Source organism: Eurytemora carolleeae, unplaced genomic scaffold (genome assembly GCF_000591075.1).
Source record: "Eurytemora carolleeae unplaced genomic scaffold, Eaff_2.0 scaffold1561, whole genome shotgun sequence".
NCBI classification, from domain to species: Eukaryota; Metazoa; Arthropoda; class Copepoda; order Calanoida; family Temoridae; genus Eurytemora; species Eurytemora carolleeae.
Window position 1 is genome coordinate 43583 of NW_019397447.1, and position 24759 is coordinate 68341.

Consider the following 24759-nt stretch of genomic DNA (forward strand, 5'->3'; position numbering starts at 1 on the left):
TTACCTTCTCTCTGGTGGAGTTATTAGTGTCCTGGGTCACGGGTGTTAATTACCAACCATCCAGTAGAGTAATTAGTGTCTTGAGTGTTAATAATTATCCATGCAATGAAGTAATTAGTGTTCAAAGTGTACTGCTATTTCACACAGAAGAGCTGCTGAAAAATGATGATAAGTTTCTTCGTTCTGCAGCGATATAGGGATTGAGATTCTGCTTGCTGAAACCACATCTAAGCCTTAAAAGCCCAGAACTGGGGAAGTTTTAGAGCAACTGATTGAATTTCAGTCATTTAGACTGGGCATAGTTCTGTTCATGGAATGGAGGTTTTCGAAAATTAACTGAAGAATCTATGAAAAAACGACAAAAACCGTTAATTTTTAACCCAATAACAGTTTAAAACGAAAATGGAACGTTTTTTAAATACATTGAACTTCTGTTTAAAATTGCATTGAACTTTTATGTGTTTGATGTTTTTAAATGTCGTCTTTTGTGTTACCTTTAATGCTGAAAATAGATTGCAGTAACCTTTACATTTTGATAAAAACGATTTGACTACATGTTAAGGCCGTTATAATACAAAAAGTCTTTACGGATGCATGGCCGGTTAATGATTTTTTAACCGTTAAAAACAAATTTGTTGTGCTGCTGTGCCAATAATGTTGAAATTGACCGTTAACCGCTGCGCCCTTAACGATTTCATAAAACGTTAATACTGTAAAAGACCTTTAATGGCTGCGCCGTTAACATTCCGTTCTTAATTGTTGGAACTTATTGTTAACAAAACGGCTAGAAAAAGTCATCATGCTTCTATATGGGGTCACCCACTTAAGAAGTAAGATAGTTTAACCAGATATAACATTTATTATATATTTAACTGCAGATTAAAGAGACTATTATGCAGGAGGACGTTTTTATCTGATGCAGACTGGAGAACTACTAGATTTCTTCAGGAGAAAATCTTTCCTGTATTTTCTTCTTTCATTTCAAGGATTCCTAGTTTGGATAATTAGGACTGGAAACAGGGGGCGGAAACGTCATGTGTGTGTGTCTGTACCAAAAGAGTGTGTGTAAGTAATTGGGAACCGAAGATGTGTACTGTAGGTATATACAGAACATACAAATCTCGGTATTTGCACAGTCTAGGAGAGTACATTTGTTTATTGTTAATTGTTTACTTAAAAATAAGTTTAATATACATGTTGTATATAATTTTAATATTTAAGTCAACACTATAAGCCAAATTTTCATGCAAAGAATATAATTTGATTAAAGTTTACAATAAACTAGTCTTTATTCAAGCTTAATTATAATTTATAATAGACAACATTGTTCTGCAATTTCCTTGACTGTAGTCATGTTGTGTGTCTGTACCAAAAGAGTGTGTATAAAGTTTAACGAACTTGCCTGCTAAGCAGTACGACTGGCTTTCTCATGCCAGACCAGCGCCATTTCCTTTCCCTTTATTCCTATTCCCTGACTGGAAAGCTTAACAAATGGTCACCACTCTCAACCTTTACAATGTCATAGTTTTGACATAAATTGACATAAATATCTTTAGAAAAGTTTAAACAATTTTTCAATGTGTATGTGTATGACAGGAAACACATAAATCAAATTTAAGAATCATGCATATTAGATTTAATAACGACAATTATATTTAAACACATTTTAAACTGATATTTATTTTCACTGCTAAACTTTTTATGTATTTTTTTCATTCATATATATTTGTAACTAAAATTCCGTTTTTTACAAAAAGATCGTTGATTAAATCATGTTCTATATCTGGCCAGATTACACGTGTAGTCACCTAAAATTATCAAACTATTTAAAAACAACTATTGTGCCAATTCAAACAAATTAAGTAGACCCATTAGCAAATAGCTAGTCTTAAATAATGCATAGTATAATTTCTTTTCTAGGGCTATGCAAATTATATTTTATATATTATATATGTCAAAAATCTTTATGTAAAACCTCAATATATGAAAGGTATTTAAACATAGAGAATAGAATATATATAGAGAGGAATTTACTAGAAAAAAGTGTAAAACGGCCATTTTGTTGTACTGTTTCCATACTGCAGGCGTACTTCACATATTTATGCTACATAACCTGTTGGGCCCTGGAATATCATTTTATAGATAATCTAAAATTATTGTTAAAAGAAAGCCAAATTATGAAATAGGCTGGTTTCATAATTGACCAATGATCATTTCAGATAGACTTTATGCCTTCCACTTTACAAACGATGATTTTCCGTTATAACTATAAATCAAATGCTGTTTTTTATTCACCTAATTCATTTTAAAGTTTATTTAACAGTTTAAAAAATTCGAAATTGAAATGGATAGTCTAGGGAACATACTGTATTAATGTACTCTACTGCATATAATTTGTGAACATTGACATGATTTGTACACTTTGAACTCCCTTTCAGGCTGAAAGAGACTGAAAAAATTCATACCGAGAGATTCTTTTAATTCCTCTCTATATATTCTATTCTCTATGTATTTAAACAAATCTATTTTTGAAGATACAAATATTCAAATCAGATATTATTCAAATCAGATTTTACGGCCCCATCTGTTTATTGTGAATAATCTGTAAAAAAAAAAAAATACCTTATGACCCCAAGGTAGATATTGATATCCCACAGATTCCATATAGTTAATAATATCCTGTCTACTACCTTCACTTCTTTTCCCTGTATCATTAACTGTGATCGATTTTTTATTTATTTAGAATCACACTCCCTTGAACCCTTTATCCATAAGAAAACAATTGTTAAAAACGACTCACACCGAAGAACGCACCGTCCATGCAAATTCTGAAAGATGCAACATTCAACTCGTAAGCAAATCATTTTAATTCCAAACAAATCATTAAGATATTACAAACAGTGGTCATCGATTATTTTTCGACGCATTCGTATATAGTTAATATTTCATAATATTTTTGATTTTTTTAAATAGTCTTTGCTGGCGTTGGGTTTTTTGAACATTCCTGGAAAATATGAAAATGTCGTCTTCATTATCAAAAATCCTCGAAACAGGAATAAATGTTTTCAAAAGTAACTCTCAGATCATGAAAAATACAAAATAATACAAAATATCAAAAAATAATCGATGACTATTGTTTGTAATATCTGAATGATTTGTTTGGAATTAAATTGATTTGCTTGCGATCCGAGTTCAATGTTGCATCTTTCTGAATTTGTATGGACACTACGTTCTTCGGTATTAGTCGTTTTTTAACAATTTTCTCCTTATGGACGCAACAGATAGAAGTAAGATTAGTAGCGATCAAAAGCACTTTTTTATCGCATTAAGCCTATACCCCCTTTCATTTTTCGCGAACACTCCCTTTAAATCCTAAAACATGTACTATTTATTCTATTTAACAGCTTTGACCTGCAAAATGTGTTTCGATGCTGAAAACTTGTATATCAACCTAAATACAAAAATCATTTATTTAAACAGCAAATTAAACATTTAAATTTTAAAAAGCTTCGCTTAATTTTATTTTTATTGGAGGTTTCTTATTTTCTTTTTTAACTCTAAAGCAAAGTTTTGTTCAATACTGACCCATTTTTTTTACTCAGAAACTCAGGGACATTTTTAGTTTGTTTGTCTCAGAAATATAGTTAATTTTCCATCTTTCCTAACTGAACAAGAAGCGTTTGTTAGTGAAATCGTTTGTTCAATAAAATAGTTCATTTGTTAAAGTTATTGTTTTTTTTTCAAAGGTTTGTTAAAAAGTTGTTCGTTTAGAGAAAAAAATAGTATTTTTTCAAATTCATTCTAAGGAATGATTAAGATATTGTTCGTAATGGTCTGACTTACCAATTAATTGGATTGCTAGTTAATGATCTTAAATAATTTTTATTTTATTTTCTTGTTTGGGTTCGAAAAATGTTTCAGCCATAATATTCAAAATAATTTACTAGCAAATTTGCAGGGTTTTTGCGCTAGGTATTTCAAACACGTCACATATCATACATTTTTGAAAAGCATTTACCCAAACTATTTTAAAACTGTAAATATATCTGCCATTATTACCTTAAAAATTTCCATTTTTGCCTATTTTTTTTGTAGTTAGAATTTTTCGCACTTTTTTGCACAAATTTAAAATATTTCATAATACACTTGACATATTATACTTATACTATTTTACATATGTAAAAGGCCATTTGCTTACTTTCTTAATAAGAATCATAGAATGTAAGTCTGAAATAGTTGTTTACTAAACCTGTGCAAAAAAGTATTGCACAACTGCACAAAAAGTGTTGCAAAACTAATTGAAACTAATATGGTTGATAACTCTTCTCAGCAGACTTCCAAAAACAAATAACTCTCCATTGTTGAATGAATAAAAGTTGTATTAAAAGCATAATTCATCTAGGAGGTAAAACAGAAGTCACAAAATAATTAAACTAATTCTTTTTTAAATTTTGCAAAAATATATTTAGGAAACTTTCAGCTCTTTAACCCTATTAGGTTTTAAGCAATTTTAAAAAACCATGGAATGGGTTTAATGATATTCAATAAAAAGTTTACTTTGTCCCAAGGTATTGTTTGAAGAACCTGGTACTCTCCTCCTTCTATATCCAAACTGCAATTGTAACAGTAAATACAATAGGTGGAAAAAGAGAAATGGACCAATTATACACAACATCACAAGTGTCAGGGAAAAAGAAATTTTCTCACATTATTTGACATGTTTTCCAAGATTAAATAAAAAGTAAAAACAGAAAATAAAGAACACAGAAAATTGCACTTATTTTACTGTGAGATAAGCACTTTATTTAAACATTATCACAATTATTAATAATTTTGTCGGACAAAAAAAATGAATTAACACTAGCTTGTGACGTAAGAAAATAGCTGTACCGAGAGTGTACAAATTCTACCATGCCATCTATTGTACTAGAATCTGTTCGGCAAAAAGTATTATTTTCAAGTATATTTATTAACCTTAAAAAGCTCTAGGTAATGCCCCACATTATATTTTGGGGGATCATAGTGGGGGTCATAGTGATTCATAGTGGGGGTGTATTGATTTAGGAATGATATAATTTTAAAATACACATTACAAGTTCCTTAGGTAAGATAAAATAATTAAAAACTCAGATATTGTGGCCTATGGCCGCCTGCCTTTTCCCTCCCTAGACATTTGTCTGCCAATTTGCAGCATACTTTTGAAGAGTGGGACATTAAATGGAAAATTATTATGTAATCATGTCAACAGGGACATTTGTCCTATTTTTGTTTAAAGTTTGTTTGAATCTGGTGAACCTGAACAACTGTAAAATTTTAAGTGCACTTTCGTCTCAGTTCGTAGCAAGGAACCCCTTCAGATATGTTTGTAAAAAAGAGATACCAAAGTTTTTTTATTGAAAATAATCAAAGAAATTGAGTCTTTGCCACAAACTCTGATTTTCCAATCCTAATATCTTTACAACCCAATGTCGTAGACCTGAGATATTTCAAACTATGAATTTTGTTAGATCAAATAATCAAAGTTTGAAATTTCAAAAGTTTACACTGTTGTATTCCGGATTGTTTGATATATGAGTGAACAGTCCCTTGAATCCAACAGGATGCCAGATGGATCAGTACATCCCGGACCGCTGCAGAGTAGACACAAGTCTCCCTGCACATAGCCGTCCTGGGACCTGTGCTATATACAGTGCACAGAAAGCTTACAGAGAGTATCCTTGTGGACGAGATCTACATTGAAGAAGATGAACCAGGTTCCTAACATAGTAAGGAACCCTGCCGTTGTTGGAGAGCTGGAACTAGATGGAGATGAAGTTGATCCAGCAGACGTCACCCCCTTCGTGAGCGGGAACGCCCCCATCATCACTGTCCCTGCTTCAGCAGATGAAGAAGCAGATGTAGAAGTTGTGGCAGGCGGAGCTGAAGGAAGACGAGATGAGATGGAAGACATGTACAACTTCCTAGGCGAGATTGTGGAGAAGATACAAACATTCAACTCCACCATGCAGGGAAGTAGTAACTCTGGTCAGCCACTAGTGGTCCCCGATGATAAACTGTGGGACACAGAGGCGGCCTGGGATAGAGAGTTCAGTCTCTATCCAGGTGCAAGCAGGAGTGACATTATCTCTCGCTTGTATAGACAGGTATGGGACCTGCTCCAGAAGATGAAGGAGCGTGTAACCCAGCAAACCTGGAAAAGAGAAGATCAAGATATTGTAGAAGGTTTGATCAACATACTGATCTTATCTGTACGCAATAATATCATCTCTAATGATCTTATAATAGAACAACCTAGGAAACCTTAACATTACCAAGGGATCTAAGGTTTATGTTCAGCTATTATTATGTATCTGATTTATGTATGCATTTATAAATGTAAGATTAAATGTATCAATAAATATACGTATACATATGAATGACTTTATTACTAGGGTGTTATTTATGTACGTGCATTTAAACATATAAGGCTATCTCGATATATGGAGATAGCTGAAGTATTGTAATGCCAGGTTACAAATATATGACAGCGCATGAGGAGTTAGGCCCGCGGAATAGGACTAACCCGATCTGCAATGTCAACAGGTTACACAAATGATAGATATAAACAGGTTTAAGTACTTGTATAAATCTCATTAAGTGTAGATTTTATATACCAGTTTATTGCACGTTTTTGTGGTTCCCAGATACCACAACACCAATAGTTTGCAAGGATATAAGGATTAGAACATTTGAGTGTGTGGCAAAGACTCAATTCCTTTACACTATTTCTACATAGATTATTTATATTGGCACTTCACAAATTCGGAAAAAAAGAGGGGTTTGGAAGCATAGCTTTTTAATGCTAAACTTCGAGGATCCTTTGTTAATGTTCATTGTATGATAGGAGAAGGATTGAGTGTAAAATCACGAATACTAACCACAAACTAACAGATGAAAAAAGATTAGGAAAAGTTAGAAAGCAAAAGGTTTAATGAAAAAATATCGATTTGGAACAATTTTAGCTAAAGAACATGATCAAAGTGTTTGGTCTGATTTTACATAAAATGTTCCCCTTTAGAAAAACAGTGAAGAGCAAATGTCAGGAAATGTTTAGCGGTTCTTAACACAGGGTGTTCTGATATCTTGGTTCTTAATACAGGGTGTTCTGATATCTTGGTTCTTAATACAGGGTGTTCTGATATCTTGGTCCGGAGATGTGTCAACATATTAAAATACAAAAGATGGCATACTTTCAAACTTATGCCACCATTCCCCCACCCTATCAATATGAGTACAGAATTACAAAAAGTGAATGTGATACAAACCTGAAGTAGTTGATGGTTGGGTTCCCAAGGGCCTGAAGTATGCTATAAAGAGGAAAACATTGTAGTTTAGAATGGATCAGTGTATTATCTCTTAGAACGAGGCCTGCATAGCTCAAACTAAAACATTGAAAACTTTGTTTTTAATTCCCGAAAGTTAGGAATTCCCAAAAGCGTGACACAGTTAAGGATCCTGAAAATTTGACAAGGTTAGAATCCTAAAAAATGTGACAATGGTAGGATACTTAACCCTTTTCCTGCCTTAAAGACTACTTTTTCCTGTAACACACTAAATCATTGTTTTAACCCATTTTCAGTTTTGTAAATTTTTAGCTATTTTGAAAGCCTATGACATAAGGAAACGGATTCACGAGTTTTGCACAGAAAATTTTGCAAATTATTTGCATAAAACCCGTCCAAACAAACTTGCACAGTTTTAGTTTTTCTTTATTACACATCAGGTTATTTAAAATTTTGCTAAATTTTTTGCATATTCTATATGGCATTTTTCATTTTTAGGGCATTTTTTTTTTGCAAACATTTTTACTCAATAACTGGATTTTGCAAAACAATCAATTTTCGCAAATTTTTTATTTTTTTGCAGAATCTAAAAGTAGAGCATAAAAGTTTTCTAATGATGTATCATTTGTCATATTTGTACATCAAACATGGGATTTACAGGGAAGGGGGAAGGTCAAGCAAAGAGAAAACAGGATTCTACATGCTCTCTTTTACAGATTAAATATGTGTACACTTCATGCTAAGGCCATCTTTAATGTGAAAAATAATTCTAAAATCTAGATCCATCCGATTCCACTTGTATTCACTTGTACTGTACTGTACTGTACTCAAGTACATATATTTACTCGAGATCTATTTACTCTAATGTATATAGTATACTGTAATGTACTTTACTGTACTATACTGTTCTGAACTGTACTGTACTGTACTGTACTATACTGTACTGTACTGTACAGGACTGTACTGTACTGTACTGTACTCTACAGTGCTGTACTTTACTGGACTGTACTGTACTGTACTGAACTGTACTGAACTGTACTGTACTGTACTGTACATGTACTGTACTTTACTGTACTGTACTGTACTGTACTGTACTGTACTGTACTGTACTGTACTGTACTGTAATGTACTGTACTGTACTGTACTGTACTGTACTGTACTGTACTGTACTGTACTATACTGTACTGTACTGCACTGTACTGTACTGTACTGTACTGTACTGTACTGTACTGTACTATACTGTACTGCTCGTTTTTTGTCTTGCAGGGTAAACTGGACCTGAATGGTGTTGTGGTAGTCCTAGGTATAGGGGAGAGGCATGTGTTTATACTAAACAAACAAATTAAAACAAAAATAAGAAAATTAGAACAATAGAAAGTGTATTAATAAGGACTAGTTAATGAATAGTTAGCCAAAAATATAAATTTTTCAGTCATTGTATTTTTGCAACTTTGATGGTTTAACATCAGTATTGAAATGATCAAAAGTTTAAATATAAGTGTTAATCAAACCCTGATGTGGGCGATCATGGGATTAAAATATTAGAATTTATGGTAGGTGTTCCTTCCTTGTTGTTGAAATCTAGAAGGTGCAATCATATTGAATGGTGTATTTAATATTCAATTTAAATTTAAATTGTGATTAAGAATTTTTCCCAAACAGGTTTTATATGAACTATCAATTAATTGCTTAGTAAATGATCAACTGAATGGATGTTTATTGGTTAACCATATGTAATTTCTGGCACAGATTCAATCTTCGTGAAGTTTATGTATTTATTTCTAGGTTTTAGTTTATTTTAGTTCCTGAATGCTTTTCTGTTCTTGGTTAAACCTTCTTTAAAATGCTGAGGATGAGGTTCAACCAGGAGACCCTAAAATATCGGTTTCTTACAAAATTAATAATTTACTTATCAGGCAACAAACAATTAATTCTGATGAATTTAGGGTTAGTATTAATTTAGGAATGACATCCTCCACCCGACCTCTAAAATAGGCTGCACATGTAACACAACCAGTTCTTCATCAAACTGTCTCTGGAGACAGTAATAGTGGTCATCACCTAAATGATCAAACTGTAGGCCTTCATATTGACCTGTTCCTGCATTTGCATACATGGGTTTCGGTACTGAAGGGGCTAGATCCCCTGAGACCAAAATATTGCTTGTTCTTCATCCAGGAATCAGTTAATCTAGTGGTATTGGGGGTAGTTATATCTTGAAAGAAACCAAATTTGTATTCACTGTATAAAATGTAAGGCCTATGAAGTTTAAAATCTTTTGGAACATTTTACTGTTGATAATTGAAAATTGAACATTGTTTAACCAATTTATTAAACTTTTACTACATAATTTTAACAGGTTTAAAAACTTCTTACAGAGGGTCAGGGATTATTCTTTCAGAAAAGCTTTATTTGTCAGATTAGTGCTGTTAAATAAGTTGTTGGTGCAGGTCCCCCTGGACACCCTATTGTCCCTAGCTAGGGCTGGGCATAGTTCCATTCAGGAAACAGATAAGCATTTCCAGGAATCCAAACCTTAGTATGAACACCCTAAGCTGGGTCTTTTAGATCATGAAGCATATCCAGCTAAATCAAATTTATCTATACAACCAGTACTTGAAAGACTCCCCTAGGTTCAACATTGGATCACAAGAAAATGTACACCATGTACAGTACAGCTTCTAATATGCCTAGAGCCAATCTCAGGATTTAGATCATCATCGGAGAACTGCACTGAGGGCTTATCAGCAACCGGATTTAAATAAAATTATGCAAAAAAGGGTGTAAAATTACATACCAAATGATAATCATGATCCTTCATTTTAAGGTTTGTTTTATATTGCAGTACACACAGTGTTTGTAAAAAAAAATTGGAAACAATTTTAATTTACTTAATAATCATTTTTAACAATTGATTGACTAAATAATACTAGATTGCGATACAAAAGCTCGCAAAATAACTGAAACAAACAATTTCATTAACCATGTCTTTGTGAAAAAATGAACAAAATAGATGAAATTTTTTTTTTGAAGAATTAAAAAAACAGTAACCATCTTTAAATACAACTTAGGCATTTTCAAATGTATCAAGTCGGTAACAAGAAAAAGAACCCTTATAATATAAATGTCACTTGTAAAAGTTGTAATACAACATAAAATGAATGGCACTTGTAAAAGTTGTAATGCAGTATAAAAAAGTCTACCTACCGTCCAGCCATGATTTATTTCAAAATATAGAGAATCCGAAGTCCTCTCAAAGTTGTTGGCACCAGCTTCAATAAAAAATCCATCTGAAAAAAGATTTTATTTCTAAAATGTATGTATTTTGATAGTTTAGTTCTTACTTTTTAACTTTCTGTTAAAAACAATTCTGTCCACTTCGTGTGGAACTTGTTCATGATGCCTAAACATATAATAACAGATAAAATAAATTGGGAATTTTAAATATTTAAAGTTTTATCAGTTTTGTTAAAAGTCCTTTTTTGTTACATATTAATAAATCTTACTTTGTGTAGAAGTCAATAGGATGCTTCAAATTGTAGTTCTCCTTTGATGGTTGAAAAATCAATTTGTTCCTAGAACATACTTTAGACACATTCAGGAATTTTGTTTATAACTTTAGGACTGTTTTTCCCTTTAAAATTCCATATCGTTTTTGACCCAATCCCTGCTAGGGTACTTGAAAATCTGGATATGCTGGGGGGAGGGGTCAATTTTATCCTACCCCCACCTCTAAATACAATGTTTGATGTCCAAATATGGCTAATGATACATCATTAGAGAGCTCTTGTGCTCTACATTTAGAATCTGCAAAAAAAAATTAGCAAATTTGCAAAAAAAACTTTTTTTGCAAAATTCAGTTATAAAGTAAAAATGCTTGCAAAAAAATGTCAAAAAATGATAAATTATACATTTTTAAAAAGCCCTTGACCATGCCATTTCAAATATGCAAAAAAAATTTGCAAAAGTTTTAATAACCAGTCAGTAAATTTCAACAGCCCCTGTTACAAAAAAACAACAGGGGGGGGGAGGGCCCCCAGAAAAAGGGTTAAATTAATTGGTTGAAGAAATTTAATTTCAATGTGTCAGGTACGGATATGTCGTCATCGCAATCAAATAACAAAAAAATATATGGATAGCGAATTCAAATTTTTTTATTCTGTTTTTACCTAATAATATCAGCCAACTGCAGGGAGTCCTGGTGTAAGCAGGATAAAAGCAAAATAGTTTCAATGGTGTACTTCTCTATCTCCTCTAGCTGTGAACCTGTCATAAAAAAGTTTAACCAAATTTCAGTGAAAAATTTATCCTAGTCAATATTGATCGCTCTTAAAGCATTGAATAAACTCTTTGCTTTTATTATGATGTATAGGCCACAGGCATGCCAATCTTTTCTCTTCACAATGTCACAAGAAGAGTATTTTGGTATTTTTGTTTGGTTTATTTGGTTTAAAAAGAGACACAATGATCTAATAGTTCGCTCCTTTTCCCAACAAGCTGTCAGTCGTAATCCCAATTTATTTAATTTTTTTTGTTTCTTCGTTTTTTTCTTTTCCGTTTTCCGTTTCAAAACAAAACAAAAAAAACGTTTTCCTTTTATCTTTTTTAACCCTAAACAGGCTGGGGGGGGGGGTGTTTGGCGCCCCCTGTAGTTTTTTTTGTCCTAGCACTATCATTTTTGACACTATCATCGTGAAATTTTCTGAATTTTATTGAATAGTAATTTAAAGGATTTCTTTAATGCATAGGGCTTGGTAAAGGGCGGAAAAAAAATCTAAAATAGCCCATAACTTTTTTGTGACTAAAGCTACATATCTAAAAACTATATCTTGAAAAATAGATATAGAAACATGTGTCACACTTTTTTTTTCATTTTTCTGACCCCTTTTTTGGCGTTTTTTTCAACCCTCCCTAGTTATCAGTCTAATTTTTTTTTCAATGTACTGGCATTGGCAAATTGCACAATTTTCAACTCTTTCAACCCTATTCTCTAAGGCCTTTTTCTGCCCCCCCCCCATCTACACATAGATCCAATCCCCCAGCCTTAATAGGGTTAAAACGAAAACGATCTTTTTCTTTTTTTCTGTATCAAAATCTTTTTTTTTGTTGATCGTTAACGATTGGGAATGTCTGTTAATGACGACCCTTAGATAAGAATAAAATACATTTTTTATCAAAAAAACCTAAAAATTCTTAAAATTTTCTTGCAGTAAACAAAGAAGTTAAATGTGGAATAACCATAGGTCAGAAAACATTATGTTCATTTCCCTCGATAAAAAAAACATTTAAAAAAAATTGAAATTATTATATGTTAAGAACTTTTTTTCAAAACAAGAGTTCCAAACAAATGATAAATTAGTTGTTTCTAAAAATGAAATTATCGCGTTTAGAAAACGAAACAAAAACGATAGTTTTTTAAAAAATCAATTTAAAACGATTTAAATCCCTACTTGCGACATTTTGGACTTTGGTATTTTTTTCTGCAGCTCCCATATTCATTATATTATACACACTACCATCCCTGATTTTAGAGCGATCATATGTAGAACTAGAAGCTTACACAAGTTGTAAAAAAGTTCAATAAATGTATTAGCTTCAAGTACATGCAGAAAAACAAAGAAAAAAAATTGTAATTGGGAAGGGGGCGTCATTCAGTCAGAATAGGGTTAACCATTTTCTCCGTATTTACGAAACAGATAAAATTAAAATTAGTGGCAATCAATATCAAATTCAATTGGATATCAGCTCCCTTTAAAAGTATACAAAAAACTAATTGTTTCATAATATGAAGTTCTTGTTTTTGCTTCCCATTGTAATTAATGTATTTGAATAAAATTTTTTTATGAAATCTAGATTTAACAGCAGTTAAATGTTAATTATTTGATCAAACTAATTTTATTACCTTGTTCAGAAATACCCAGAAGATCATCTCCAAACTCAGATCCTTTAGTATTATCTTCCTGCCGGGCAGGAACATTTTTTATGTGAACCTCATTTGATACTGAAAAAAGCTTCAGTCAAATGACCCAAAGGAATTGAGTCATTGCCACAAAATTAGATTTTCTAATCCCTATATCTTCACATCATGATGGTGTAAACCTTTGATATTACAAACTTTATTATTTTGATCTCACTGAATTCAGAGTCGAAATATCTAACTTCTATCACTTTGGCTTGCAAAGATATAAAGATTTGAAAATCAGAGTTTGTGGCAAAGACTCAATTCCTTTAGTGTCATTTGAAAAATTGAAATATCAAAGTAATTCATGATCGTTTTACAATAATTGTTGAGATTTAAAAGTTTTACTTTTCATTCTTATACAGTTTTATGTTTGGAGTATCTATTTACTATTTACGTTTAAAATGTCCTAAACATCAACAATTCAGCGATCACTGTTAAATATTTCTTTACCTACTGTTAGTGGATATTTAAGCGGATGAGTTAAGTTATTGTCATCCTTCCATATCCTTAAAATGAACATTTAAAAACTAAACATTTAATGATAAAAGTTCAGACGCTATAGCTTTCAAAACATTAACTATCTTGACCAGCTATTCACCTTCTGATGAGAACGTAGAACTAGAGTCTTTGCCACAATTTTATACTTTCTAGTCCCTATCCAGTAAACAGACCTGAGGCCGAATTTTAAAAAATTGAGCCGCGGCTTAAATTCAAGCGGCGGTTAAAATATGGTTGGTTCCACTTAAAATCGTATTCATTGTTTCAAGATTTAAGCCGACGGTCAATTGAACCGGATTTTGGCGGATTCAAGACGCGGCTCAAATTCATAAAATTCGGACACTGGTTTGAATTACTATTGTTTTAAACTAGTTTGTAAAAAGTCGACCTAATGTTGGAAATATGTAAACTTTTGGATACTAGTCATCAACATCAAAACCATCAAGAATTTAAGTTTTTCATTCAAGTTTTGGCCAAGATTGAACTTTGACAAAAATTGGTGTAATATGCTGAGACTCAATAATACCTCGACTTTTAAAAATCAGTTTTGCAAACTTGGAATAAATAATCGTAAAAATCATGAGTCAACAACAAAGAGAAAACAAAGAGGAGATGATAAGAGATAATGGAAGAGAAGAAAAGAAAAAGAGAAGCGAAGAAAAATGAAGAAAAAAGAAGAGAATGAAAAAGAAGAAAAGACAGGAGAAGAGAAAAGAAGACTAGAAAATAGAAGAGAAGAGAGAGAAGAGTAGAAAATAGAAGAGAAGAGAAAGAAGAAAAATAGATTGCGTGAAAGAGAGAGAGCTTGCATTTTAAAACGTTTTATCATAAAAATATGTTTAAGAATACCTTAAACTTTAAAATTAACTTTATTGTAAAATTCTATGATATTTTTGAAAAAAATAGTTGTCCTAATAGTTTCAGCTTAAATACCACTTCTGACTTTATTTAAACCCGAATTTTAACCCCGGGTTGAAATATTTAACTCGGCAAAATCGACGAGTTAAAATTTAAACCCAGGGTAGGGTTAAAATCTTGAAATCCCGCATTTTCCAAATTAGTCTATCAATCAATCATCATTCAGATAAGAAAGCGGCATTCAACTTTAAGTTATATTTAAAAGTGAAAACCTTGATTGAATAAATTTTATGTTTTAGATTAATTAATGTTTGCATGTATAAACCCAAAAAAACGGTCGTACACTGGTATTTTTCCTACTCCACCGAGTCTCCATTGAAGGGTATTATACGGGGGGGGGGGACACTGAATTTTTTTTGTTCCATAGCTGATGCTGGGATTTTTATCTATTTAGGTTACAGTGCAAGGAGAGGCAGGAAACCCCTAGCCGCCATGAGCCTCCGCTATGCAGAATCGAGCCTCCAAGATTTGATATTTAGTACGAGCCTCATTCATGCCTCTACTATCCAGTAAACGAGCCTACGCTATACAATACAGCACACAGCAATATTTAAAACTTCTGGTTTGTACAGTAATATACTCCTTTTATATATAATCGTCTGCAATATAAATTGCAAAGTAAAAATCCAAATACTTCTCGTGATTACATTTTGGAAAACCTAAAATTATTAAAATGCTGATGTGGTAACTACTATTTGGTTTCTGAAAAATCCATTTTGTTGAGTCACCTGTATATTCAAATATAAAGCTTACCTCGGTAATCCAACTCGTCTGGAAATATATTAACAGCCATAAAGAATAAAATATGGTTTACGGGCTTGGCAAATCCATGATCTTTGGGCTTTCTCACAATAGCTATCTATCTAATCAAAATCAAGGTTGCAAGACTTATTTCCATGCTTTTTCGATAAGTATTTCCCTTTGCAATACAGATTTTAAAATTTAAAATTAAATTACAATATTGGAATAACTGCTAAATATTTTCCTAATGTTTTCTTCACATTCTGAATTGTAGAGAATGGTTGATTTCACTAACCAAATATGCAAAAAACAGACTACACATTTCTTCAAAAAGTCCATTCTGAAAAAATCCTAGATCAGATTCGGTCAACTATTTAGCAATATTTTACAGAATTATTACTTGAGAAATAATGGTTTTCTTTTATATATTTAAAGTATCAGAAATATTTCCAAGGCTCGCACAAAACGACCAAGACGTCTTTATTGTCTCATTCTTTTTGGGTAACCCTGTATGTAAAAACGGGTAGTATGCGAAAGAAGCCACATAATTTATGTTACCTGATGGCGGGTGGGGGGGGGACCAACGTTTATAAAATAAAAGCTAAATGTACAAATTTAGATTTTTATCGAACAAAAATTTAACGAGAATTTTGCGATTATGGACGAAATTTTCGCAAAAATGAGATAGAAAATTTTGTCGAAAGTACATCGAAATTCGCGAATATTTTGAACGAAACTTGTCTAGTTTCGCTCGTCCATTTTTGCAAACTTCATTTCGTTGGAAAACTTACATATAAAAAACTTTTTGTCCCAAGTTTGTGGACAAGTTCAAAACTGGGATAAAAAAGCCGACTTTTTATGACTTTTTCATCCCAGTTTGTGGACTAGTTATTACAAGTCGACTTTTATCTGACTTTAAGTCGACTTTAAAGTCAATTTTTTCTAAACTAGTTGTTAACTAGTATTCCAGTTCTGAGTGCTGGGGAACTCACTGCAACAATATGTTTGTCTAATAGCTATTTCTTTGCAACATGATGTCATAGACCTTATTCAAACTATTGCTAGCACAAAGAGTAAAAGTTTACACCATCAGACTGCAAATAAAAGGGATACTAAAATTGAGGTTGTTAAGAAATGTTCCTGACATAACTGTTTTATAATCGTTTTCGAGAAAAATGGGGTTTGAAAAATCCACTGAAGGTATAATGCTGCATCATAAAGATCAATAAACACTCAAAAAAGTAAAATAAAGGTTTCTTAGAATCGAATACAAAACTAAAATATTGAAAAATATCAAAAAAGAGACCAAATTAAAAGTATTTTTAAGATCTTAATACTTCTTGCTTGTAAATATCCAATGCATGCATGCCAATATGCTCAACGCGGATTTTTTTTCCAAAATTAAGACACATGTCTTTCTTATTTCAATACTGTGATACAAATCTACAACATTTGATACACTTTTGGAAAGCCCCTGCGCTCTACTTTAATAATCTGCAAAAAATTTGCAAATTTGGAAAATTTCAGATATTTATTGCAATTTCAAGTTATTAAGCAATAAATGGGCAAAAACAAAAAGTGCGCAAAATATGATAAACTAGACATTTTTGAAAAACCCTTTCCAGGGCGAATTCAAAAATAAAGAATATTTGCAAAGTTTTCAAAAACTGAATGGAATCTGTGGAAAAACCTTGGCAAAATTTCTTCGCAAAAATTGTCCTATCTGCTTTATTTTGTTCCAGGCTTTCTAAAGAGCTATAAAAATCAAATCCATGAAGTTGGTCTAAATACAGATTTAGTCTGGTATTCGAAGGCAGTATGCCTGAAGACTCAGGCAGTAGGTATAAAAGCCCTGCTTTGAGTCTGAAGTATGGGGAATGTTTTAGAACATTCAAAAAGTTTTAAAAGCCTCAGACGAATACTTTTTGAGTTATCTTCAAAGAACGTAGGTTTAAAGATGTGACTTGGTCTTTAAGCCTGTTTAAAGTTTTTTTTTATGAATATATCTTTTAACTATTTCTGATGAGCAAATGGCCTTTATAGGGCAGAGATAAAATTTTGTATGCATATTTTACAGGGTTTGTTTAAATCTTTTTGACAGGAGGAGCTGTAAAAGTTACAAATAACAACATTCAAAAGCTAAATGTAATGGCTTATTATATTATAATAAGGATAACTTTCATTCCGGTTTTTACTGTGCTGAAAGTAAGGTTGTTAATTGTTTTAAAAAACGGTAGAAATATCATGTTTTTTCATTTCGTTTTCTTTTTTTCTAAAAACGATTGTTTCGTTTTTTGAAAAAAACGAACGTGTTTGAAAACTAACCAATCGTTTTGAACCTTTAAAAAACAACAAACGATAGTTTTTTACAACGGTTTTGTTTTTAAAAACTTTCCTTTTTTATAAAAACGATCATTTCTGAGAACATTCTCTCTAATAAATCAGAGTTTTATGACAATTAATTTCAATTTTTCAGTAAGAAAAGTTTATGAATGTTGTCTTAAATAGTTTTTATCCAACCAAAAAAAATATTTTGTCTTGAAAAGGTTGCTACCGATTGTTAACAAAGGTTTGTCGTTAACGATCTTTAGAACGTCAAAATTTTAAACGACCTACTTTCGTTAAAAAAACGATAGTTTTAGTATTGTATTGTATTGTAATGTATTGTATTGTATTGTATTGTATTGTATTGTATTGTATTGTATTATATTGTATTGTATTGTATTGTATCTCAACCATAAAGCAAAGATACCTATTTCTTTTTTATATTTAGTAGAAAAAACTTCCAGATTTACGAACTCAATTTTTATAGATCTAAAATAAACAGAAATCTTATATAGATTTTTAAATAATAAGACAATGTTAAGACAAGCTGGGAAAAGACAAGCCGGGATGATATAAGCTGGGATAAGATATGGTGGGATAAGATAAGCTGGGATAAGATAAGCTGGGATAAGATAAGCTGGGATAAGATAAGATGGGAAAAGATATGTTGTCAGGAGATAAGCTGTGATAAAAAATGCTGCGAAAAGATAAGCTGTGATAAGACAAGCTGGGATAAGACAAGCTGTTAANGGGAAAAGATATGTTGTCAGGAGATAAGATTATATTATAATAAGGACAACTTTTATTCCGGTTATTACTGTGCTGAAAGTAAGGTTGTTAATTGTTTTAAAAAACGGTAGAATTAGAAAATATCATGTTTTTTTCATTTTGTTTTCTTTTTTTCTAAAAACGATTGTTTCGTTTTTTGAAAAAAAGCGAACGTGTTTGGAAACTATCCAATCGTTTTGAACCTTTAAAAAACAACAAACGATAGTTTTTTTACAACGGTTTTGTTTTTAAAAACTTTTTTTTTTATAAAAACGATCATTTCTGAGAACATTTAATTTCAATTTTTCAGTAAGAGAAGTTTATGAATGTTGTCGACTTAAATAGTTGTTATCCGACCAAAAAAATATTATGTCCTAAAAAGGTTGCTACCGATTGTTAAGAAAGGTTTGTCGTTAACGATCTTTAGAACGTCAAAATTTTAAACGACCTACTTTCGTTAAAAAAACGATAGTTTTTCAAAAACTTGAAAACGATCCATCTCTAACTGCAAGACAAAAATTTAAAGAAACTTTTGTCTTAAAAAAAAGATAAAACATGCTTTATATATATTTATAAATATTTAACTTATTTATTATTAGGATCATATAAATACACTTTTAAAAATACAAAGTTTTGAGCGTTGTTACATGAACTAAACAAAGTAAAAAACAGATTAAACTCGGAAAAGGAAAATCGTTATTAAGGGTGCAATTGCATTTCCTTCTTTGATACATAATTGTTGGTTAAATAGTTGTTTACCATCAAAAAAGTACAAAAGGTGGCAAAGTAGAAGTCACACACTTTTAGTGTTTTCCTGCAGTAGAAATGCGACAAGTAACTTCTGTAGAGAAATCACAATTGAAAATAATCAGTTTCCTAAATTATAAACATTGATATCATACTTGACCAGATAATTGTTTTAATGGTAACAACCTTGTGAATCAAGGATTGCCAATTTTTCGCTGCCACCTATTGTACTTGCAATTGCAAACATTTCTCTTTATAAAACTTCGGGTTGCTAAAAATACTAAGAACATAAGGGTTGATGTTTTTATTCTAATACGATGTTAGGAACTTTCCAATTTATAAATTAAATTATTAAATTATCAAACCATTGACATGAATTACTTTCCCTTGGTTTTTACAGTTTCTATACTCGGGGTCGTCATTCTTTACATCTAATTCTAGACTGAACTGGGTATAGTCAATGTCCCTGTAGGTCTGGTAATTGTATTGACAGGGTAGATTATAGAATAATTCAGAATACTCCCAACCCATCAGAGTAAACAAATCCTTAAATAAAATATAGATTTTTATCAAACAAGATTTGATTGTACAAAACAAAACTACGTTGTAACAAGTATATAATTTCTGTCAAGACATTTTAACATTATGACAGGGATACAAGTTAATAATTTGTTTCAATTAATTAGATTTTTTTTGTATGATATTGTGTTACCTGATCCCCCAGTCCTCCATAGAAATACTTAGTTGTCGCCATCTTGTAAAACTCTGGATTAATCAGCTGATTGAACAGCTGACTTTCTCGAATATTCTTAAGGTTGTAAATCACAACCCCAGTGTTGAACCCCTGTACGATTTGCAAAGGTTAATACAAGTAAAATATGACACCTTGAACAAATTTTAAAAGCTGTACAAGCTGTATTAGCTGTTAATTTAAATTGTACAATCTGTACACACTGTACATGCTATCTATACCTGCCATTTCCCCGGTTGACCAACTGAAGAACCTGGATTTTCTTGGATAAATGATGCTGCTCTTAATCTGTAATATCTAGTCAGTTCAGGACCTACTCCAATCAACTCACTGAAACAGTTATACATTAAAGACTATGAAGGTTTAATGGTAGAAATTAGTCTTAACTCTTACTAAAACCTACTCAGTAATTACACACAATAAAACATCTTATTAGTATCAAATGAATCCTAAAATTTGTCTCTATAATACTGCACTATGTTGCCTAGTCAGTCTCTCCCTAAGCAGAAATTTAAGATAGTATCGTTGAATGAAGTTTCCTTTTTGAAGTCCAAACATTTTTGTAGATATTAATTAAAGAATTTGAAAAGAAAAACAACTATATAATTATATGAAATAATACATAGTAAGGTGAGCCAAAAATGTGCAAAAATTGTGCAATCTGCTTCCTTTTGTTGTAGGCTTTCCAAAGAGCTATAAAATGTTGAAATTCAATGACTGGAATTAGGTCTAAATTTGGATTTAGTCTGGTAAAGGTAAAATAAGGGATTCAGGGAATATGCTTGACGACTCAGGCAGTAGGTATAAAAGCTCAGCATGTATCATTTAGAAAAGTAAAAATATGAACAGCCTCAGACTAATACTTTTTGAGTTATAGCAAAAAAACGACTGAGGGGTTATAGGTCTGAATTGGGTATTTTACCCAAAAAAACTACCTGTTTTTCATATTTTTGTGCTCGTTCCAAAGTTCTATAAGATCAATCCTAAAATATATTTGGTATTTGAAATTAGGGTGAAACTATTTCTTCAATATTGAATGACCCTACCAGCACCACCCAACAAAATCATCTAGAAGGAAAACAAAATTATAAATCAAACATTTTTCATTAGTCAACAAACTAGAAAAAATTGTGGATCATTAAAAGACTAAATAGGTCGATCTTTCAATTTGTTTCAATATTAAAATTAGTATAAAGAAATGCATCCTTAACCCTAAACGGGCTGAAGGGAGGGGAGTTTGATGACCCCCTTCTTCTGTTTTTTTTGCCCTCGCACTATCGTTTTTTGACACTATCACCTTGACATTTACTTTAAGGAGTAGTAAATTAAAGGAATTTCAAGGTTAAAATAGCCATTTTTTTTGAAAGGCTACAGATCTAAAAACTACATTTTAAAAAGCCCTTGAAAAATGGAAGAATGAATATGTGTCACAATATTAATATTTGTCAGATACAAAACAAATAAAAAAAAAATATAAATATTTTCCAACCCTTTTTAAACATTTTTTCTAATGCCTTTTCTAGGGCGTGAGACGCAGTCTTTATAGGGTTAACCTGCACTGAATTGCCCATCTTCATTAAAGGTAGTGACCGGCTATGTAAGGTAGTTGAACTAAGTATGCAGTGCATTGTGGAAAACTTCTTTCGGATTCATTTGAGACATATTAAAGTTTTTAAAGATCTGTAAATCCTGAGTTTGAGCACAAATTCGACGTTCAAAACATCTACTTTGGGGGTGGATACGTTTTCAGAATTGTTTTTTTTTAAATTATTTATTATTATTCGTTTTGTTCGTTTACAATATTATTGTTAAATTTCCATCTCTTTTGTTCGTTTTCTCATTAAACAATCGTTCAGTAAAATCGTTATTTCAGTAAAATTTTTTGTTCAGTAAAATCGTTTGTTTAGTAAAATTGTTTGTTCAGTAAAATCGTTTGTTCAGTAAAATCGTTTGTTTAGTAAAATCGTTTGTTCGGTAAAATCGCTTGTTCAGCAAAATCGTTTGTTCAGTAAAATTGTGTGTTCAATTAAATTGTTCGTCTATTAAAAAAACAATTGTATTTTCAAAATCTTTTGGAAATTTGCTTTTTCCTTCATTATATGTTAAAATACTTTAGTTGTTAACCCTATTCCTACGGGGGTTGGGGGGTCATTCCTGAAGTTTTTTCACATAACTCAAAAAGTATTGGTCTGAGGCTGTTGAAATTTTCTGACTTTTCCTAAATACTCATTGCCCTCTCTTTAGGTCTAAAACTGGGCTTTTATGCTAATTGCCTGAGTCTGAATGACTACTTTTCCCTGTAACAAACTAAATCTTTGTTTTGACCCACTTTAAGTTGTCAAATTTAGATAATTTTTCATTTTTTGGAAAGCCTATGCATAAGGAAACAGAATGCACAAGTTTTTCAAAGAAATTTTTGCTAAATATTTGCATACAACACGTCAAAAGAAATTTTCACACTTTTATTTTTTCTTAATTACACATCATTTTTGCAAACCCACGCAGCGTATCCTGATTTTCAAGTACCCCAGCAGGGATAGGGTTAAAAAGTTTGTTTTGAATAATCGTTAGTTCAGTAAATAAAATATTGCTATGATTTTTTTTCGTTCGTTTTTTAAAACTATCTTTTTTATTTCTCCGAACGATCCAAGTTATTTTAGCAAGGTTTGTTTATTTTGTGAACGACAACATCATTAACGAAATATTGTATTTATCTTTTTCATAATTAATTTTTGAAAAGAAACTGATATGCCCAACTCTACTCTACGGTACAGATGTTTCTGCAAGAACTCGAAAACTGTCCAAGATCCAAGCATTACTCGGCTCTAAGAATTAATGAATTATTTAGGAAGGAAATAACCGGTATAACTGGCGTGCGGTGTTAGGTAGCCAGATTGTAAACAGTGCAGTACACTCTGTTATATAATTAAGTATAAAAGGGCAACAAGTGTGTATGGGTCAGGGAGCAAGGAATAGAAAGGAGAGACAACTGACGCGGTTCGCCCTACCATATGATTATACATGCTTTGCAGACAGTACTCCATTTTATATCGAGCTGTTTGATTTTTTAGTAGGGCCCCACAGGAAAAATATGTATTGGCTCAATTTTCTTTCACCAGTTTCGCCAATACATATTTTTCCTGTAGGGCCCTACTAAAGAAACCAAACAGCTCGATATAAAATTTTACAAATTTAAAATTACAAATAAAGAATCACTTGCAAATGTGTCTCCTGTCCCTTACTTGAACTCTAGATCTACGTCAAGCACCAGCAAGATCTTGATTGCATCAGGATACTCAAGATGATACATTGGTCCAATATAGAATAGATCCTAGATAATACTGTATACAGGGATATAATATAGATATATGCATATTTTACAGGGTTTGTTTAAATCTTTTTGACAGGAGGAGCTGTAAAAGTTACAAATAACAACATTCAAAAGCTAAATGTAATGGCTTAACCCTATCTCTGCTGGGGTACTTGAAAACCAGGATATGCTGGGGGGGGGGCCAACGTTTATAAAATAAAAGCTAAATGTGAAACTTTGGAACAGTGTATGCTAAGACTAATCCAACGTCAGCAATTCTTGCCCCCCCCCCCCCTCCATCTCCTTATGCTAACTACTTAATTGAGTGTATTTACATAAAATGCAGGGACATTTTTTTCAAATTATGTTATTTTTTCTTGATGCAATAAAATATCTTAATTTTGGTTGAGGGAGGACGGCTGTAAGTTTTCAACCCTGTTTAAATGTAAACAAATATATTGCTTGTCATCTTCACTTTCAGGTTTCAATATTTCATACAAAGCAAAGACGACCTCGTTCTTTAATTATGTTAATTAATCAATTTTTATTCTATAATTGTTTTATAACTGACAAGTCCTCAATTTGTAATCACTGCCACCTCAATTTGTAATCAGGAATAAAAATGTTACCTTCGAAAACGAACCATTCGTTTTAAACTTTAAAAAAACGATCGTGTGTTTAAAAACATTCGTTAAAAAAATGTAAAACGATTGTTTTTGAAAACGATCATTTAAAAAAATTTGTGACAGTTAGTTTTATTTTTTTTAGAAAGATAAGGTTATGAATGTTGTCTTAAATGTTTTTTTTATTGGCTAAATGTTTTCTGACCTCGGATTTTCAGACCAACATTTTTAACTCTATAAATGGTTGTTAACGATCATTAACAAAGGGTCTTGTGAACAGTTGTTAAGAAAGGATTAACGGTCGTTAATAAAGGGTTGATTTCAAAAATGACAAACGATCGTTTTTTTAAACAATCGTTTGTATTAAAAGGATTGTTTTTTTAACAAAAATAGATCGTTTTTAAAACGACTGTTTTTTTAAAAACACTATTTTTTTGAAAACATCGTTTTAAAAAACGATCGTTTCATTTTTGTTTTTACTTTTGTTGTTTTCAAAACAAAATAATCTTTATTTCATCACGAGCTAAACTCGTTGGAAAATTTGTGTTTTCTTTGTTGGGTATTAACCTCTGTTAGTTGCCCTATGGACGGTGTAAAATATTGTTAAAGCTGTCTTTATTGGTCTGTTCTGAAAATAAATCTAAAAAAATGTCTCATGAAGTGCTAAATATAAAATAAGATTTTGTGTATCAAATTTTGCTCTAAAATTATTTGTGGCATTCTCCTCTCTATGATTTTTCCATTGTATTCGCATACCCGTTGTCCCTCCTCTCTCTCCTTTCCCCATTGTGCCC

The 24759-nt window shown here is 31.6% G+C and overlaps 2 protein-coding genes across 3 annotated transcripts; both read right to left on the reverse strand.

Annotated features, from left to right (window-relative positions):
- Window positions 1-1702: 1702 nt before the first annotated feature.
- LOC111714347 (uncharacterized) lies at window positions 1703-16021 on the reverse strand. Its single transcript, XM_023489433.1, has 16 exons — window positions 16000-16021; window positions 15686-15781; window positions 15454-15471; window positions 13735-13790; window positions 13225-13323; window positions 11492-11588; window positions 10829-10897; window positions 10667-10725; window positions 10530-10612; window positions 9128-9195; window positions 8601-8651; window positions 7305-7421; window positions 4558-4612; window positions 3412-3451; window positions 2623-2705; window positions 1703-1808 (listed from the first exon to the last, which is right to left on the reverse strand). Exons 2-16 carry the CDS (start codon window positions 15778-15780, stop codon window positions 1713-1715), a joined length of 1086 nt encoding a protein of 361 aa, XP_023345201.1. The 5' UTR covers window position 15781; window positions 16000-16021; the 3' UTR covers window positions 1703-1712.
- Window positions 16022-19570: 3549 nt separating this feature from the next.
- Window positions 19571-23363, reverse strand: LOC111714345 (xyloside xylosyltransferase 1; the record flags this gene model as incomplete). 2 transcript variants are annotated; one of them, XM_023489429.1, is given in 5 exon segments in its annotated part: window positions 19571-19827; window positions 19994-20125; window positions 20254-20362; window positions 20968-21015; window positions 23275-23363. In XM_023489429.1, coding segments are annotated over 5 exon segments (573 nt in total), but the record flags the coding sequence as incomplete, so codon positions are not given.
- Window positions 23364-24759: the final 1396 nt, after the last annotated feature.

Bases quoted from the DNA above. Each gene is read 5' to 3' on its own strand.
- LOC111714347 (XM_023489433.1), bottom strand. From the start codon at position 15,780: ATGGACTTTTTGAAGAAATGTGTAGTCTGTTTTTTGCATATTTGGTTA. The intron at 10,726-10,828 runs GTAAGATTTATT...TTATATGTTTAG, and splicing joins CCTATTGACTTCTACACAAA to GCATCATGAACAAGTTCCAC. The intron at 7,422-8,600 runs GTCCAGTTTACC...TCAATGTTTTAG, and splicing joins ACTACCACAACACCATTCAG to TTTGAGCTATGCAGGCCTCG.